General features: G+C 39.2%; 1 protein-coding gene across 1 annotated transcript; it reads right to left on the bottom strand.

Annotated features, from left to right (window-relative positions):
- Positions 1–2,586: 2,586 nt before the first annotated feature.
- On the bottom strand, positions 2,587–15,575 carry LOC141007336 (zona pellucida-like domain-containing protein 1). Its single transcript, XM_073479692.1, has 9 exons — positions 15,482–15,575; positions 13,271–13,497; positions 12,424–12,608; positions 11,757–11,829; positions 10,213–10,310; positions 8,439–8,519; positions 7,786–7,957; positions 7,296–7,407; positions 2,587–2,735 (listed from the first exon to the last, which is right to left on the bottom strand). The coding sequence occupies exons 1-9, from the start codon at positions 15,573–15,575 to the stop codon at positions 2,587–2,589; spliced, it is 1,191 nt and encodes a 396-aa protein (XP_073335793.1).
- Between the last annotated feature and the right edge of the window lie 2,368 nt (positions 15,576–17,943).

Genomic DNA, 17,943 nt, shown 5'->3' with positions numbered 1-17,943 from the left:
ACTTTCCCCAGGCTTTACAGCGGTGCCGGCCCTGACAAATTTGGTCCTTAGGCAAGATTTTAGCTGGCGCCCCCTTGCATCGCAGTCAATTTCACAATCAATTTTCATACACTCACACAGAAACTGCATGTATGTATTAAATATTTTAAAAGTGCATCTAAAGAGAGATGAGAAGTATATGTGACCACTGGATGTTACATTTTAATAAAAAAAAACAGATGCTTGGTGTGTGCTATACATAAGACTAATATAGACTAATAATGAAAAAACAATGAGATTCATTCAATTTAATCGTCTTTGCAATGCAATTCAGTCTAACCAGAGTGCAAAAAGCAGCAAAGTGCAGTGAAATTAATATATCTATATCTATCTATACATATATATATGTATGTATATATGTATATATGTATATATATATATATATATATATATATATATATATATATATATATATATGTACACACACACACACATATATATAGCCTATGAATGATATGGGAAAGCTAAGGTATGGAGTATTAAGGTGGGAGTAACATTAACTTACGCCGACTCAGCTATTTACTGATTATTAAACAATGCTACTATCGTCCAAAGTAAGCTAGCAACTTAACACTCTGCTCCAACAACGGTAACTACGATGCATTAAACTATTAATTTCATTTACTTCATCACATTGACGTTACTGTTACTCGACCCCACCCCCCACCCTCACAGACAGAGGGCAGGTACAGTGCAACGAGCCAGCCAGGAACCCAGAAAAAAGGCCTCTCTATTATTTAATAAGGCTTTGCTATGAAGTTATGTTGCTGTGGGCTTATATAATATTTCGAAATAATAGTAGTAATAGCACTGGTAAAATGTTTTTTTTTTTCTCCCCCCATTTGCGGCACCCCCCGTGGATGACGGCACCCTTAGCATTCACCTATACAGCCTATGCCAAGGGCCAGCTCTGCTTTACAGAGAACCTCAGTTCCTTGTACAGCAACAAGCACTGAAGGAATTTAAACGTTTTTCTTAAATAATTATGTCAAATGCAGCTGTACGCACTTAGTACAAAAAGTATGAAACATGCAGACAAAATAACATACTTTTATTTGAAAAAACAATATAAAAGTCCAGTACCATAGCTTTATACATCAGTTTTGTGACATATTCTTAAAGAAAAAAAAGAAAGAAGCACCATAACACTTATAAACCATAAATAATAACCATATATGTTTTTGTTTAATGCCTTCATAATCAATAGAAATATAAAAAGTTCTGAACCTTCAATAGATATAGAATTATAAAAAAAACAACAAAAAAAACCCAACCTGAATTTAAGTTACAAATGATCAATGCCCTCAGTTCCAAGGCTTTATGAGTGCATGTACAGTGTTGTTGTTTCTGTATGACTTATGTGGGAAAAGTTTTTAGATTTAGAAATCAATGTATGGATTAGAACATATCAGGATGTGAGAGGTCAGGTCCCCTTTGCCTGAGGTGTGAGGAGTTTTCAGGGTTAGAACAGGTCAGGAATTCATATGAGGGGCAATTCTGCTTGCCTACAGTATTAGTATTAATTTCATATTAATGGTTAATCATGAACCAGTTACTCAAAATAATCCACAGACCTTTGCTTTGTTTCTTGTAGGAACTATTTTCTTTCTTTCTTTTTTTTCTTTCCTATTTTCTAGCTTACCTTACAGCTGAGGAGGATGCCTTGATGTTCACATCGCTCACTGTCAAGAGCATGAGCCTCTCGTCCATGTGTAGTTAAGTAAAAAGAAAATAGTTCCTTTGTGAAACTGCTCACAACAAGGTCTGTGGATTATCTTGAGTAACTGGGACATGATTTCTGGAAAGAGACATTGCTGTTTTTCAAAACTGTGTATTTTGCACAGTGGTTAGTGCTGTTGCCCCACAGCAAGAAGGTCCTTGGTTTGAGACCTAGCTGAGGCAGGGCCATTCTGTGCAGAGTTTGCATGGTCTCCCTGTGTCTGCGTAGGTTTACTCTGGCTTCCTCCCACAACCCAAAGACATGCAAATTAATCGGTTACTCTAAATTGTCCGTAGGTGTGATTTTGAGCGTGAATGGTTGTTTGTCCTAATATGTCAGCCCTGTGATGAACTGGCAACTTATCCAGGGTGTACCCTGCCGCCCGCCCAATGTCAGCTGGGATCGGCTCCAGCCGCCCTGTGACCCTGAAAAGGATAAGCAGTCACAGACAATGGATGGATGGATGGATGGATGAAATGTATTTTTGATGGCACCACAAGCTGAGTGTCATCAAGTTCCATCATAGTGGAGAGAAAGCAGACATCTCAACAAATAATATCTCCAAAGCTCAGCAATTCACAACAAAACAATCTAAACCAATATTGGCACTACAGGAGAAACATTTGAGTTGGGGGTCAAGTGTCCCTTTAAGGTTGTATTGATAGATTAAAAGACACAACTTACTGATATTTTCCCTCTCTTATGCCTTATTTAGAAACTAGTATTGTACAATATCAATAGTTAATGCAAAGGTCAGAGCTCTGACTCATTTATTACAATACTCCCCTGGTCTTGTAAACTGTATGAGTGGATGAAACAGGACAGAATCAGGACAGAGTTGTCTTGTTGACACTGATCTTAGAGTTGTACCTATGGTGCACAATGAAAGCCACCAGAGTAAGGCAGATGGACCCAACAATGCCTGCCACAACAGAAACAGCCACCACGCTGCTGTTCATTTGAGTCTGCTGAACACCTGGAAAGGAAAGAGATATCAAGTATTAAACCATAAAAAGCAGTATTATACTGATGAGCATGATGAAAGCTATATATGTATAACATTTATGTATTTTACTGTGTTTCCTGACCAAGCTGTCTGCAAATAGACAGATAACAGAATCTGTCAATCAGGAGGTCCATGTGGGTGTGATTGCATTGAATAGGACCAATCATATGAGGGCCTGTACTACCAGTGGTTTCCTCACCAGATTGTCAAAAGTCAGGTTGAGTCCTGCAAGCAGAACTCAAGTTACGAGGGTAGAGTTACTGCAGCACTCGGTGCTTTTTAAACATGCACAATGCTTGCTACTTAGTTCTGTACACACCTGTGCCATTTTTTGCCTCCTTCTATGCTTTGTTTTTAGCTTGCAGCTGAATTTGTGCATGAAGACCTATGTTGTGCGAGTGGCAGGCTTGGGGAGTAATGGAATACATGTAACATGATTACCTTCGCAGGATACAAAAAAAGGTATCTGTATTCCAGTCAAGTTACAGAAAAAAAGATGTAAGTAGATTTCAGATACATTCAGTAAAAAAGAGGATTACTTACAGGATTCCAATTTTGAAATAAAGAATGGTATGTAAGTCTGTAAACATGCACATGTGCACACATTACAACACTTCATGAGTCCCACACAACATCGCACTGGTCTACCAAATACACAGATTTGTATTTTTACAGAATACATATTTGTTATTAATATGAATTGAAAATGATCTTATTGATACTTCTCTTCACTAGTCTTTATTTGCATATGTTTGGTATTGAAGTAATCCAAAAGTAAATGAAAGTAATCAAGTTGCATTACTTTCATATTGTGATACTTGCATTATGTTACTGACTACTACTTTTTCAAATAAGCTCTTTTATAAAGCTTGTGACATCAGTCCAAGTTATTCCTGCTTCAGAGGTGTACAGAAGTTGGTCCAGCCTATTCTACATCCGTGATTGCTAAACAAATTCCTAAATATATATGAATTCAAAATGTTAACACTCCAGCAGCTATGGGGGATTTGTTGACAACAATCAATCTCATAGATGCTTAGTTTCATGTAGCAATACATGTGAAACACAGGTTGTTTCTGAGGTTTGCATTTGAGGGCACAGCCTTCAGATACCAGGTGCTGCCATTCGGCCTGTCACTCACTCCCTGCACCTTAAGCAGAAAGCAGCCAGTGGCACAGTGCTAGTTCTGTTGCACTCCCTCCCTTGAAGGGACCCTGGTTTGCTAAGCCAGGCTTCCCTATCGGAAGAGTGTCTTTTCTCTAGTTGGTGTAAACAGATGTGGGGGCTCTGTATGATGGCTGGAGGGGTCTGGACGTCTGCACAATGTAACCTTAACATCAACTACACTACCAGTCAAAAGTTTGGACACACCTTCTCATTCAATGCTTTCTCTTTATTTTTATTATTTTCTACATTGTAGATCAACATGAAGACATCCAAACTAAGAAAGAACACATATCGAATTATGTAGTAAACAAAAAAGTGTTAAACAAACCGGAATATGTTTTATATTTTATATTCTTCAAAGTGTTGCGCAGAGGTAGAGCTGGTACACGGTTCTATACAGTGAATAGCCCTATTTGACTACTGTTCTAATCCATATTATGGCAAGAACCACTCAGCTAAGTAAAGAGAAACGACAGCCCATCATTACTTTAAGACATGAAGGTCAGTCAATCCAGAAAATTTCAAGAACTTTGAATGTATCCTCACGTGCAGTTGCAAAAACCATCAAACACATGATGAAACTGTCTCTCATGAGGACCGCCCCAGGAAAGGAAGACCAAGAGTTACCTCCGCTGCAGAGGATAAATTCATTCGAGTTACCAGCCTCAGAGACCACAAATTAACAGCACCTCAGATTAGAGCCCACATAAATTCTTCACAGAGTTCAAGTAGCAGACACATCTCATCATCAACTGTTCAGAGGAGACTGCGTGAATCAGGCCTTCATGGTTGAATTGCTGCAAAGAAGCCACTACTGAGGAAAAACAAGAAGAAGAAGAGAGGTGTTTGGGCCAAGAAACTCAAGGAATGGACATTAGAACAGTGGAAATCTGTACTTTGGTCTGATGTGTCCAAATTTGAGATTTTTGGTTCCACCCACCATGTCTTTGTGAGACGCAGAAAAGGTGAGCGGATGGTTTCTACATGTGTGGTTCCCACCGTGAAGCATGGAGGAGGAGGTGATGACACTGTTGCTGATTTATTCAAAATTCAAGGCGCAGTTAACCAGCATGGCTACCACAGCATTCTGCAGCAACATGCCATCCCATCTGGTTTGCACTTAGTGGGACCATCATTTGTTTTTCAACAGGACAACGACCCCAAACACACCTCCAGGCTTTGTAATGGCTATCTGACCAAGAAGGAGAGTGAAGGAGTGCTGCGTCAGATGACCTGGCCTCCACAATCACCCGACCTAATACCAATTGAGATGATTTGGGATCAGTTGGACCGCAGAGTGTGCAAAGCTGTTATCAAAGCAAAAGGTGGCTACTTTGAAAAATATAAAATATAAAACATATTCTGGTTTGTTTAACACTTTTTTGTTTACTACATAATTCCATATGTGTTCCTTCATATTTTGATGTCTTTAGTATTAATTTACAATGTAGAAAATAATCCAAATAAAGAAAAAACACTGAATGAGAAGGTGTGTCCAAACTTTTGACTGGTACTGTACGTGGAGCTGCCAGTGACATTCTTAGCTCTGAGACATTTTGGTCCAGTTCTGAAAAGTCATGTTCTGGCTAGTACGACACGACATTTAACACTTGGTTGCCTTGCTGTGCAACTTGAGAGCAGCAGCTATTGTGACCTGAGAGCTAACCGGAATGATTGAAGTATAAATGTGCAGTCAGGGCCTCACAGATGACACAGCGGGTCATCTGCCTGAAAATGTGAATAGACATTTTCACGATCAACAGGGGCATGATATCCCATACTGTATGTGTACCTCATTTCTTTATAACAGAAATTATAGTCAATACATTTTGTTTCCATGTACCAGGTAAGTATTCTTTTTCCGACCCTTCACTTTGGACAGTTTCACACATGCTTCACCTATTATTCGCTGGGAGCCTTAGTAACTTTTACATTGTTGTCCCATATTCTTGTCATCTGTTTTGTTCAAAAAATAGAGGAATACAGGGAATTAACTCATGTTGGCAGTATATGCATACCTCTAGATGCCATCAGTTACCATGTGAGAGAGCAAGAGAAACCCAGCATACTCAGCAAATACACTGCTAAAACAAATTAAGGGAACACTTTAATCACACATCAGATCTTGATGAGTGAATGGTGTCCTGGGGGATCTCCTCCCAGACCTGGATCAGGGCATCAGTGAGCACCTGTGACTGTATTTGGCGGTGTCAGATGCACCGCTACATAATGTCCCATAGGTGCTTAAATGGATTTAAGTCAGGGGAATGGGAGGGCCAGTCAATGGCATCAATGCCTTCGTCATCCAGGAGCTGCCTACACACTATGGCCAAATGAGGCCGGGCATTGTCCTGCACTAGGAGGAACCCTGGGTCCACTGCAGCAGTGTAAGGTCTGACAATAACTCTGAGGATTTCATCACAGTACCTAACAGCAGTCAGGGTACCGTTGGCTATGACATGGAGGTCTGTGCGACCCTCCAAGGATATGCCTCCCCAGACCATCACTGACCTACCGCCAAACCGGTCATGCTGGATGATGTTACAGGCAGCATAACATACAGCATGGCGTCTCCAGACTCGTTCACGTCTGTCAGTGTGAACCTGTGGTCAGTGTGAACCTACTCTCATATGTGAAGAGAACGGGGCGCCAATGGAGGACCTGCCAATTCTGGTGGCACCCACATGGAGTCTGTTTCCGATAGTTTGGTCAGAAACACGCACACCAGTAGCCTGCTAGAGGTCATTTTGTAAGGCTCTGGCAGTGTTCCTCCTGCTTCTCCTTGCACAAAGGAGCAGATACTGGTCCTACTGCTGGGTTGATGCCCTACTATGGCCCTGTCCAGCTCTCCTTGTATAACGGCCGGTCTCCTGGTATCCCCTCCATGCTCTTGAGACTGTGCTGGGAGAGACAACAAACCATTTTGCGACCGCATGTATGGATGTGCCATCCTGGAGGAACTGGACTACCTGTGCAACCTGATTGGGCTGCAGCTACCGCCTCATGCTACCAGTAGTGACAAGGACTCTAGCAGAACACAGAACCACAGAAGAATCAGTCAGGAAGGATCAGGAGAGAGCAATTGTCTGTGGCCACCACATCCAAAACCATTCCCTTTTTGGGGGTTGTCCTGCTTTGTCTCTCCATTTCACCTGTTGTCACTTTCATTTGCACCAAAGCAGATGATTGATTCACAATCACTTGTGCTTCCTAAATGGACAGATTGATATCCCTGAAGTTTAACTGACTTGGTGTTAAACTATGACTTAATTTTTTTGAGCAGTGTATAAAAATGTTGTCTTCATTACTTGAGTATCTCAGAATTCTGAAATGTCAACCTATAAAGACTAATCACGTTCTCACCGTTATCTTGGCGAGTAATGATGGGACCTGAGCTGATGGTGGCTATGTCGCTCACTGTGGTGTCTTGGTTGTTGTTGATGCTGCGGCGTCTTCTTGAGCCAGTGGTGCAGTTCTGCATATGAATTGGGTCATGTCATTTTGGTTAAGACAGTTTCCAAGAAAAAATAAAACACCCTAGTTACAATTACAAATAAAGTGTTACCACTAGTTAAAATTACATTTTTATTTGAGAAGTAGCAGTAAAAATGAAGAACTCTTCTAATTTCCATCACAGTTTTCCACAAAATTGCTCCTCGCTGTACAATAAAAATGTATCCCTATATTCATAGCATGAAATAATTTGTACAGATTGTTATCCCAAGCAATTATGTCCAGAATGTATTGATGTGCACCTCACTGTTTACATCCAGTGCAAAGACCCAGTGGCATTGCATGTTGGGCAAAAGGATTGCATTTATGATGTGTGTTGCCACTGGAGGCAGATTCTGACCTGAGTGAGGGTGGGGCAGAAGGAGTTCACACAGAGTCTGGTGGCACAGTGAACATAGTAGGTGGAGAGAGTTGATCCTGTGTACTGGACAAAGCGGAAAGCCTCAAAGGAGAAGCGAGCTTTCTGCTGCTGTCCGTTGATTCCCATTACTGTCTGGCCATCACGGTTACACCTTGAAGAAAACAGATGGGGATTGTTTTGTCCTGTTCGTCAGAGTATTCTACCAGGTTTTAGTCTGACAACAGCTCAGAGATTCTGACCAAGAGACAGGACACTTATAGGCCTGGTTCACAGGCGCTTTTACCACTTGATAACATGACCCTCTTCCTTTTAAAAGTTGATCATGCATAATCTAATTACACGGGGAACTTCATGTTTGGATAATGACAAACGGGGCAGCTACCTGTAATGGTAGTTGACCTATTACATTTTATTTCCTAAACTTCAAATCCAATTCCTGTGGATGAAAATATCATAAAGAATCAACACCTGAGCCAGCTCAATTCATCATTGAAGACCATGAGATGTGGCTGAATACTCAGTTTAAAGCTATTGAGTGCATCCATATTATCTCTGTGTCAAAAAGCTTTGTATTTTTAGCTAAAACTGAGTCAAGTTGTTTCAATTTTAGTTACTGTAAGCTGATAACTCACCCAACAAAGAGATCATGAAATGTGGTGTTGATGGGAAAAGGGGAGGCTGTTGCGTAACATCGGTCCAGGAGTACATTGAATCTGCAAGAAGGAGTTTTTTTTATATATCAGTGTTGTAAAAAGTACCCAAAAGTCATACTCAAGTAAAAGTAAAGATATCATGTTATAAAATTACTTTGGTAAAAGTGAAAGTCACCTATACGAATAGTACTAGAGTAAAAGTACCTTCAGGTAAAGTGAAGTACTTCAAGTATGAATGTACCTGAAAGTAATTTTCTGTCAATAAATATACTTAAAGAAACAGTTCACTCTAAAATGAAATTCAGTCATTATCGACTCACCCTCATGCTGATGAGAAGTCTGGTGTAGTTTCTTATTCCTCAAAGTGCAGCTGGAGACCCACGGGGGTACCCTCCTGTAACAAAAATCCATATAACGGGCGTAAATGGTGCCCGAGATGAAAAGGTCCATAAAACTACACAAAAACTTTGTAATATTCCTCCATACTGCTCGTTTGCTGCAATCCAAGTGTCCTGAAGTGGCGACATCCAGAGTTTACTCAAAACGACGTCATTTAGTACATTTTTACAGCCTAAACAGTCACTATGCTATATCTGCCTGGAGGCACGCTCCCACGTGCATACAAGTCTCCCTCACACCCGCATGCATTAAAGAAGCTGCGCCGGACAAGATCAACAGAACTCGCAATAGATACACACCGGTATTTAGATCCTGCTGTGAGCGGCCGAGCGACACACAAACACAAGAGGGATCTGCCTGCACTAGTGATTAGAAACTTTGAAACTCACAGCAGGATGTAAATACCGGTGTGTATCTATCGCGAGTCTCGTTCATCTTGTCCGGCGCGGCTTCTGTAGTGCAATCAGCTGTGAGAAAGACTCGCGTGCACGCGGGAGCGTGCCTCCAGGCAGATATAGTATAGTGACTGTTTAGGCTAGAAAAATTTACTAAATGACGTAGTTTCGAGTAAACTCTGGATGTCACCACTTCAGGACACTTGGATTGCAGCGGACGGACAGTATGGAGGAATATTACAAAGTTTTTGTGTAGTTTTATGGACCTTTTCGTCTCGGGCACATTTACGCCTGTTATATGGATTATTGCTGCAGGAGGGTACCCCCGCGGGTTTCCAGCTGTACTTTGAGGAACAAGAAACTACACTGGACATCAGCATGAGGGTGAGTCGATAATGACTGAATATCATTTTAGAGTGAACTATTCCTTTAAGTATCCAAAGTATAAGTAAAAGTAAATTATACATATATTTACTTGTGTGTTCAGTACAGACTGTATACTATGGTTTGACTGATTATTGGTTTGGGTGATCATTTCATATACCAGTGTTGTTGTTGTTTTTTTTTACAATTGCAGATAAAATAAAGTCATTTAAATGCATTTAAAAATGCATTACTTTGGCTCTGATGCAGCATGTAATCTACAAAGTAAATAGTAACTACAGTTTTCAAATAAATGTAGTGACTGAATAATCTTTGCTACGTTTATTGGCACAGATGGGGTTTTGTACCTGTTTAGAATTTTGATTAGGTATGCCTGAGCCCATCCTCATCAGAAAAATGAGAACAAACATATACAGTAGGTAGGCTATGTTTGTTAAGTGATAACCTCTAGTGGCTGTTGTAATTATTACAGCTGCAAAGGACGAAGTGAGACAAGTGTTATATATTGAAAAATTTAAAAAAATTTAAAAATCATATGGTTTTTATACTTGTAGTGCTAAAACTTGGTGGAGTACCTGTTAGTGAGGTTGGATGCCTTCACTTCTACAAAGATCCTTGTCTTTAGCTCCAGGCCTCCTGCTGGGATCTGCATTGCGGTGGAGTAATCATTATCCTTTCAGAAAGAGAAAGAATGTTTAGTTTAATACTCATATTGAAATGAAGACTCATTGAAAGAATCTCAGCCTAGTTTCTTTATTGAATAATTACTAATTACTGAATTACAAAATAAAGACAATTTCAAAGCAGTGATTTTTATGATCATTTCATGGCTGAAATTATCGCTAATGGCAGGGTTAGCTAAAAATTGCTGAAAATTCATATTATACTAACAGAGAAAGTAATTTCTGAGAACAAAATAGCATTTCTGGCCTGAAAGATTGTTTGATGTATTTGAAAATATGCTCATTCATTTTCATACCAGGAGCTCAATGAGAAGATTCCAAAGACACAAGCAAGTAACTATGCTCTCCAAGAAATAGTTCAGCACATCACTCCCTGTTAAACCACAACTGAGTTGTTCTTTTTACACCTTGAGGTTTGTACAGATTAAACAAATGAGATAGAATGTGTTAATAAGTGAGCTTCAAATCTGCTGGCAGGTGGATTTTGTTACCTTCGGACAGAGTCAGGCTAGCAAGTCTTTAATCTAAAATAAGCTTACTCCAGCTTCATATTCAGCTTGAAGACAGGATGGATGGTATCCATCTCTCAAGTAACTCTCAGCAAGAAAGTCCTAACATTTTGAACCATTCCTTTGATCAAGTAATTGCTGACGTCTTCAGATTCAAAATATATTCCTGACAAAATCCACTAAAGAAGCCATTTTGACTGAAAAAAACCCAACATCTAATGAAGATTAGATATTCATTGGCCTTTTTCTGGTCAAACATTTTGACCTGTCAGAGTAGGAAAAGCACAGGTGCTACTAATAACAGTAACAATGGCTCCCTAATGTCCCAATAGGTCATGACAGCGTGACAACCAGCCAGCACACACAATATCAGGACCCTGAAACTAAAGCAGCTAAATGGAATTCTGGCATGCATCATTAAGGTTATACATGTAAATTCCCACTGTGACATGTCAAAATATAATTCATAAAAAAAGGCCATTTGTCTCTGGGCAATATTCAGATGATGACCTTTTCGATGTAAATAATAGTTCCTTGTTTTTCTGTGCCTTGGAGACTACAATACATTTAAAACAGAGCTGTGAGTATCTCAAAGACCAGACCACCTTTGTAGGGGTGGGAGAATTCACGAGAGTAGGTGTACTCTCTCAAACTGAGCGCTTGCTTCTGTGGTACCAGGACGTGGAATGTGTATCCTTTACACATTTAAACAATAACCACCAACATTTAAAAAAGAAGGTCAGTGAATGGCTTAGGGGAAACTTGGAAGCACAAATGTACCATCCTAGTGTATACAGTATAATATTTTTTGTTGCATATTAGAGTTATTTCATTGCTGTTAATAAGTGGGATATATTGTGCTGGTTTGATTAAGCTGCATTTTTGCATCCTTTCTCCAGTGATTTGAACCCCCCCCCCCTTTCATACCGAGTACAGCCGCATGCTCAGTGTGCTGATAAAACTGCCATTATTGTCTCTGACTGCCAGGCTGACACCGGACCTGTTGGAGAGACAAAATATTCATTCAGTAAATGTACGAACACTCGTAACGGGAAAAACCCAAGTCATCAAGAAACAGGTCATCTTTTATCTGATACATGAGGGAACAACACAGCAAGGTGAGATTCAAGCCCTTCTAAAACTATTCACAAGAGTAACAGACACCTCTGACGACACTGGCTACATGAGAGAGAACCAAATATGGTAACTTGATGCTTTCTTTAAAACTAACAAACAAACAAAAAATATTGAAATATGACAAGTGTGACACTGAAGAATATGACAGGAAAAACATGATGCATGATGTTGATAAGAAAAAAATGTTGACATCAAGCCAACCCCTAGAACGTTAGCTGTTGCCCACAGAGGGAACGTCAAATGAAAATTGAAATACAGTGCACACAGACATATAAACTCTTGCATACTGTATTGAAATGTAAATAGAGAAAGAAATACAATTTCACCAACAAACAAAGGACCAAACCAAATGTATCTTAGCAATGCAAGAGCACAGTTTTGGAGCATACCATGGGGAGAACAGAAAAACTGAGAATAGTAATTAAGTATACACTTTTAAACCATGAATGACACTTACACGCTCATCTGAGTATTGTTGACCAGGTACTGCAGTGGGTAACGGCAGGAGAACCTGTACATAACCTCTTGGTGATAGGTGATGGCTCCTGTGGTGGGATCCTCAGAGCACACCATGCCTGAGATGGTGACGTGCTGGACGTTGGAGTAATCTGCAAACTGTCCAGTTCCTGCCTCCTGAGTGACCTTTGAGGAAAAGATTTTTTGTGGAAGAATCTGTTATGTTAGTGGCATCTCCCGGGTGTCTTTAATAGGGCTGTCAAAGTTAACATGATAGTAACGTGTTAACACAAATTCCTCTTAACGTCGTTAATTCTTTTGACATGCGATTAACGCACACACACGTTATGTGTGTGCGTTAATTGGCCTGCCACATAGTTTGAGAAATCAGGAAGTGACACAGCAGTAACGTTGTGGATGGCAGCAGAAACAAACCTCCTTGAGCAGAAATGGATAAAGAAAAGTTTTTTTTGCATTTACTGTCAATGTTGAACATTGCTTAGTTAACCTTTACAAGTGTAAAGTTGGACACTACATTGTGTTAATATTACTAAGGAATGTTACATTCAGGTCAGCATGCCCATCTGTTGTTGCTTGTTGGGCTTGAGTTTGCCATGTTTTGATTTCAGCATATTTTTTGGAGCATGCAGTACCTTTGAGGTTATTCTGGAGAATATTCTGGACAGTATTTGTCATTGTTTTGGATTGTTGCAATAATAACAAACAAACATTTGCATAAAGCAAACAGATTTGTCCACTCTCATGTTGATCACAGTATTAAGAACTTGAATTAAATTAAATTAAATATTTTTAATCGATTGATTAGTTTTTAAGTTCAGATGACCTACTGTCAGCAGGTTGGAGCAGGTAGAGATTGCCTCCTCTGTGATGGAGAAATTGAATTTAACAACAGGCGGGTCCGCCATCCAGTCAGTAGTCCCTTTACACTGGTGTTTGGAGTGCTCTGAGTTGAGGGCCAGCAGTGACTCGTTGTATCCATTGAAATAGATGGGACACAGGAGGATCTCCAGGTCCACTGTCTGAGATCCACAGTGCACCTCAATGTCTGAAGGAGCTAAACAGAGTGAGGATGAGACCAGAGTCACATTTTAGAATTTTCATGACTGCTGCTGAGGGACAGATTACTCCAAAACTAAAAACACTTATATGATGTCTTAAAGTGCTCAGAAAGAGCTAAAATCTGAGTAAAAAAAAGAAGAAAAAAATTGGATCGGGCACAAGACATATTTTGAACAAAAAGCCATTACAAACTGGAGGTGAGGAGTTGAGGTGAGAGAAGTGGGCTTACTGAGTTATGAAGGAGGATCAATTTTTGGAAGTAAAAGTAACTGATCTCATAGACAATGTTTTGTGACTGATGTGACTAACGATTACTACAAAAGAGTGTGTTAGAAAATATCAGGTTCTTTGAAACTAAAGACTACACTTTTTATGAAAAGCTGGCAATAGAATCTGCAGTTTATATTCATTTGATTTTGGAATCTGACTCAAATTTAGTGGTGGGTTTAATTCAGCAAAAAAGTTTTGATTTAATTATCGCTTGATTCACGTTTTTGACTGGCATCCTCCATAGCAACAGCTGCAGAGGCTCATGGTTATTGTAGTATTTAGACCAGTCTGCCAAAATCAAACATTATTTTTCAAAACAAAATAAGTTGAACTGATTGTCATAACTAATTCTATAAGACTGTTGCATCATCCAGGAGAGTCCTGTTTCTACCAAAGATATGAAATGAGAGTATTGATGGGCCAAACACTTCAACCAGGAACCAACCAACACACTTTATGACTTTGCAACTTTATAAAAGACATGGTTGCTTTACAGGTCACAAGGTACAAGGTTATTATTATTTATCCTTGTACAGTTGTCCATGTATGCTTCTCAGAAGACAGAGGGTGTGTTTGGCAGTCTCACAGCCCGGGGAAGGAAGCTGTTCTGTAGTCTAGTGCTAGGCAGCAGATACAGTACTTCTGTTGCTGCGGCGGATGTTGTCAATACATGTGTTGTGGTTTTGTTTTTTAGTATCCTTTGGGCTCTGCGTGGGCAAATCATCTCACTGACATCACTGATGCTTGGTAGACAGATGCCAATGACGACCTGTGGGGTTTTAATTATCCAGTCAGGATGCTTTCTATTGCTCCTCTGTAATAGTTCAATTAGATTTACTTTAGGTTGAGGAGTGCAAATTACACAGCATCTACAATGTAAAAGGAGCTGTGTTCTCCCACATTTTAAATGCTTTGTTTTGGTGGTAGTGTACTATTACTTATAGTAACAGTCATTACCTCAGCTGATTATGATATGATTAGACACAAAAGCTGTTCTAGGTACTGCTATAACATGAGTGTTAATTATCAGATGGATCCTACATTAGATGCCAGAAGCACATTAATGTTTCCCAGGATTTGATCATCATTTTGAAAAACATGCACATAATATTTTATAGCTATAGCAACATAGCTCCACCGCTTAAAATACTATATCCCTGGAGTATCCCTTTAATGACATTTGTTCTGTTTATCACCTGCTTTATGTGTACCATTTAATACGAATATGTGTTAAAAAAGTTGAAATGTTTATATATTTTCAGATAAACTTCATGACATTAAAATTAACTCAAAACATCTACATTTCTTTGGGTTGAAGGTTGTCCCATCTTGCTGTGATTTCTATCTTCACATTATAACTTCAGTTATGCAAAACAGTGAGAAAACATCCAGCTGCAGTAGCATGCAGTTAGAGTATTAGTTACATTTCCAACCACTTTGTGTTTTTTTGTTTGAGGAATCCACCTGCAGGAAAATAATACCTTAAGTTAGCTTCTTTAACCCTCTACTGTTAAGCTTTGTCAACACCAAACCATAACAAACCTCAGTGATAAAGACACTTTCCTCAGAGAGCTAGGTTGCAATTGTGAAGGTGCTAACTGGGTTGCAGGGGAAAGAGTGTTGAAAGGAAGAAGAGTGGTGGGAGGAGGGGAATTTAAAGCAGCAGGTGGATGAAAAGGAAGAGAGTGAGCACTGATAGTTTCACTGACCTGGACTTCTGAATGTGGAGTGTCCCAGGCAGGCATTTTGACCTTGGGCAAGAAGGAGTTTGGCAAGTTGAAACGTAAGAAGGGCGAGCCACATTGTCTTCAAACTGCTGAAAAAAACAACAACAAATGACAGAAATCAACAGTGTTCATGATCTTCTCTGAATTGTATAAGACCTCCAACTCCATTACTGATCACCCCAGAGATGCAGTGGTGGAAGAGGTACTCAAATCCTTTTAATAAGGTACCAATGCAACAATGTAAAAATAATCCACGACAATATCACAGTATTATCAACAAAATGTACTTATACTATATACTAGTATAGCTGTAGTTAGTTTATAAAGTAGAAGTACTTGTTCAGCAGTAAAATCTATTCTGTGACTGATTAATGTATAATGATATAATCATTTGTTAATTCTGATGCATCTTTGTTAGAGCAGCATTTTACTGTTGAGTCTGCTCAAGGTGGAACTATTCTTAACTAATTTGTATACAGTTAGCTAGTTTGGTACCCAGTTTAGTTTCCAACCTATGGGTTTGGCACCTCCATAGGGTCACAAGATAAATATGAGTTGTGAGATGATTAAAGTACTGATACACAAGTACATATTTATTTTTAGGTCCTTTTGTCTATTCTTTTTTTTTGTGAAGTACAGGATAATTTACCTCTTCAGGACTCAAACTGTTGTTTCAGTCAATTCAAACCATACGAGAAGTGTAGACTTACTTGATTCAACTGACAACAAGCTGTATTGTTCTGTCCTTTGTAAGCCAAAACCACAACCACAAGCAAAGGGCAAAAATGTTGGCAACCACAGATTTCATATTTACTAATACGTTATACTGTATTTTATAACCTAATGTAAAAAAGGACTGCATTACAGACATGAGTAATGCCAAACTGATACAATACCTCAGAAAACACCCTTTTAAAACTGTACTTCAAACACTCAAATTGTGAACACTTTCATACATTTCAAATCCTATATCAGCTCCTTCATCATAGATTACTGAGGAAACCATCAGCCAGAAGAATAAACATGATGAAATAAATATTACATTAATCAGTAGCAAGTGTAATTATATCTGAATGAGTCCTACAAGTGATTTAAATTGACAGTCTCAAAAGCTTGTAGCATCTTATTGCAAAGGATCCATTCATTGCCCTGAATGTTTTACACTAACTCACCCTGAAAGGAGAATCTGATGCATCACTGGAATCAAAATGATCTCTTAGGTTTATTTTTAGCTTGACATAGGATGAGATATTTACGAAAGAAAATGAAACAATAGTTGTCAGCACTATGGACTTTTGCAGGTTGGCTGTGTAATATATCAAATTCCAACTAGAGTTATAACTGGCCGTTAAAACATTATAACCAATTAAAAACATGATATTGCTTGCTATGAGATTTCTCTCTGTGCCCAAAGCTTAACAGAGTTCTTTCTTACCTTGGACCACCACAGTGTGTTGCCGTACCTCAGTGTGTCTTTTCTGTGTCTGCTCGTACTTTCATGACTTCACGATTTATACTGACCTCCTTTCATGCTCAAAAGAGTTCACAGGAAGCCAACTAAGAAGAAAGGGAAGGGTAAGAGAGCAAGACAGCTGGATCATCTGACAGACGTGGAACAATAGGTGAACCTATACGGAGTGTCTTTGGTTTGTTGGAAGATTATGTGAAGTAGCTATTAATTTAACTTTTCAGCAATGAGCTCAACTGTTTTTTAAAGAACGAGTCATAATAAAAAGGAAATCTGGAGGACAACATTGGGTTTAGACAAGATTATTGTTGCTAGTCTTTTATGTCTTGTGGACTGATTGACTATGACTATTATTTTATATTGACTAGAAAATACAGTTATTTGAAGGTTTTTATACAACACAGTATTTTGTAGACATAATAAGAAAATAAACAGAACAACAACCAGGCAAATACAATCACAACAAAATCCACAGGAAACTATGAAACCCCCAAATATCAGCAGGAAGCTCAGACAACCTATCCTGAAGACATTACTTAACCAATGTTTTAATACCTGCTGAATGGTTTCAGTCATATTGACGTAAGAACATCTAAAAAAAAGCCTGCTCCATTTAAGTGCTGTTTTTTTGTCCCCCATCCCCACTTCTGCCAGGGGCTACCATTCTTTGTTGAGAAATTAGGTCTCTTGCACACCACCTTACATTGAGAAGAAAAGCTACGCCCTGACAAACAACACCTCAGACAGCTGTCACCTGAACCACGAATCCCCCCATATCCCATTCAGGAACCATGAGACCCACTCAGAACAATGGATTAGAGATGAGCTTACACATAGCTGCTGAATGTAAAGGATAGGTATCACATCTACTTACTGCTAATCTAAGTGTATCTGAGTTGGTTATTAGCCACAGGTATCCTCCGACATCTACTTTTTCTTAATCCTGGGTGCTAAAGCTTGAGGGGGAAAATGATGT

The sequence above is a fragment of the Pagrus major genome, chromosome 13 (genome assembly GCF_040436345.1).
Source record: "Pagrus major chromosome 13, Pma_NU_1.0".
NCBI lineage: Eukaryota > Metazoa > Chordata > Actinopteri > Spariformes > Sparidae > Pagrus > Pagrus major.
The sequence above is the reverse complement of the archived record's forward strand: the minus strand, read 5'-3'. Positions and strand labels throughout refer to the sequence as shown.